The 1,227-nt window shown below is 24.5% G+C and overlaps 1 protein-coding gene across 1 annotated transcript in view; it reads left to right on the forward strand.

The window, feature by feature from the left end:
• Positions 1 to 1,163: 1,163 nt before the first annotated feature.
• LOC111036010 (gastrula zinc finger protein XlCGF49.1-like) overlaps positions 1,164 to 1,227 on the forward strand; it is a 4,081-nt gene continuing 4,017 nt past the window's right edge. Inside the window, exon 1 of the mRNA XM_022317874.1 lies at positions 1,164 to 1,216. Within this exon, the coding sequence (XP_022173566.1) occupies positions 1,164 to 1,216 (53 nt within the window). The remainder of the gene's footprint in view (positions 1,217 to 1,227) is intronic.

Genomic DNA, 1,227 nt, shown 5'->3' on the forward strand with positions numbered 1-1,227 from the left:
ACTCCCATGGTGACAAAATAGTTACTTCAAATTTTTAATTTGTTTAAAGTTACTGCAATATCCGATCCTTCAACAGTAGAGAAGGAGAAATCCCTAAAATTGCTATCTAATTTTTATAAAAAAACATTTAGAGTATAATTAAAAGATGAAATGTGATTTTGTAATACATGGACAATCTGTATTATTCATTAGTAAAATACTATAACTAAAAATCCTATTTTTTTTATTAAAATGTATTCTTAAACATATAATTTATAACTGTTAACTTGTTTTTTGTGGTTGCTCAATCGTAGGAACATGCTGAAATTGTATATAAAAAAAAATAGTAATATTTATATAAAATTCTAGCTCAATAACCAATTTTAAATAAATATAAGTTGATCAGTTTATTTATGGTAAAGTAAAAAATAGGTCCAAATGCACAATTTGCAAACCCCTCTTAAGATTTGATGATATGTTTGACATAAATGGTCCCTAATTGTAATAGTTTGTGTTCACAGTACTTACTTGAAAAACAAAAAATAAAGTGAACATAATTCAATATGGAACCATTCAGAATTGCAATTGATAATTGCACAATGGATTCATTCCAAGTGAGTATACATTATAATTATTGTGGCATTACAAAATTTAATTTGTACCTACGTTTTGGGAATAGTTTATTTAATAATTTTTTTATTTCACAAAATATTGATATTCAAGTATTTAATAGAGGTATTGGAGATGAAATAATTGATGAAAAAGACCATCACAATGATAGTCAAGTATTAAAAATAGGGTATAAATTAAATTTATATTGCCACATATATTAAATTTGATTGTACAGTTTATAATTTATTATTTTGTCTTATGATGATATATTACATAGTTCTAATGTTATGCCATTTCAACATAATATGATATGTGGTGATAAAAAATTTCATGGAAATATGGAAGAGGAAATTATTGATGATCAAGTATTGAATGGTATTATAAACGAGGAAATTATAGAAGACACAGACCATGTCAGTGATGGTCAATTATTTCAAATAGGGTATGAATTCAATTTACATTATAGTATAATATGTTAAATTTGATAATACAATTTATATTTAAATTACAATTTTGTTATGATGATATATTGCACAATTCCAGAGTTATGCCATTCCAACCTAATTTGATTTATGGTGATCAAGAACTTCATGGAAATATGGAAGAGGATATTATTGATGATCAAGTATTTAATGG

Source organism: Myzus persicae, unplaced genomic scaffold, assembly GCF_001856785.1.
Source record: "Myzus persicae strain clone G006 unplaced genomic scaffold, MPER_G0061.0, whole genome shotgun sequence".
In the NCBI taxonomy this organism is placed as follows: domain Eukaryota; kingdom Metazoa; phylum Arthropoda; class Insecta; order Hemiptera; family Aphididae; genus Myzus; species Myzus persicae.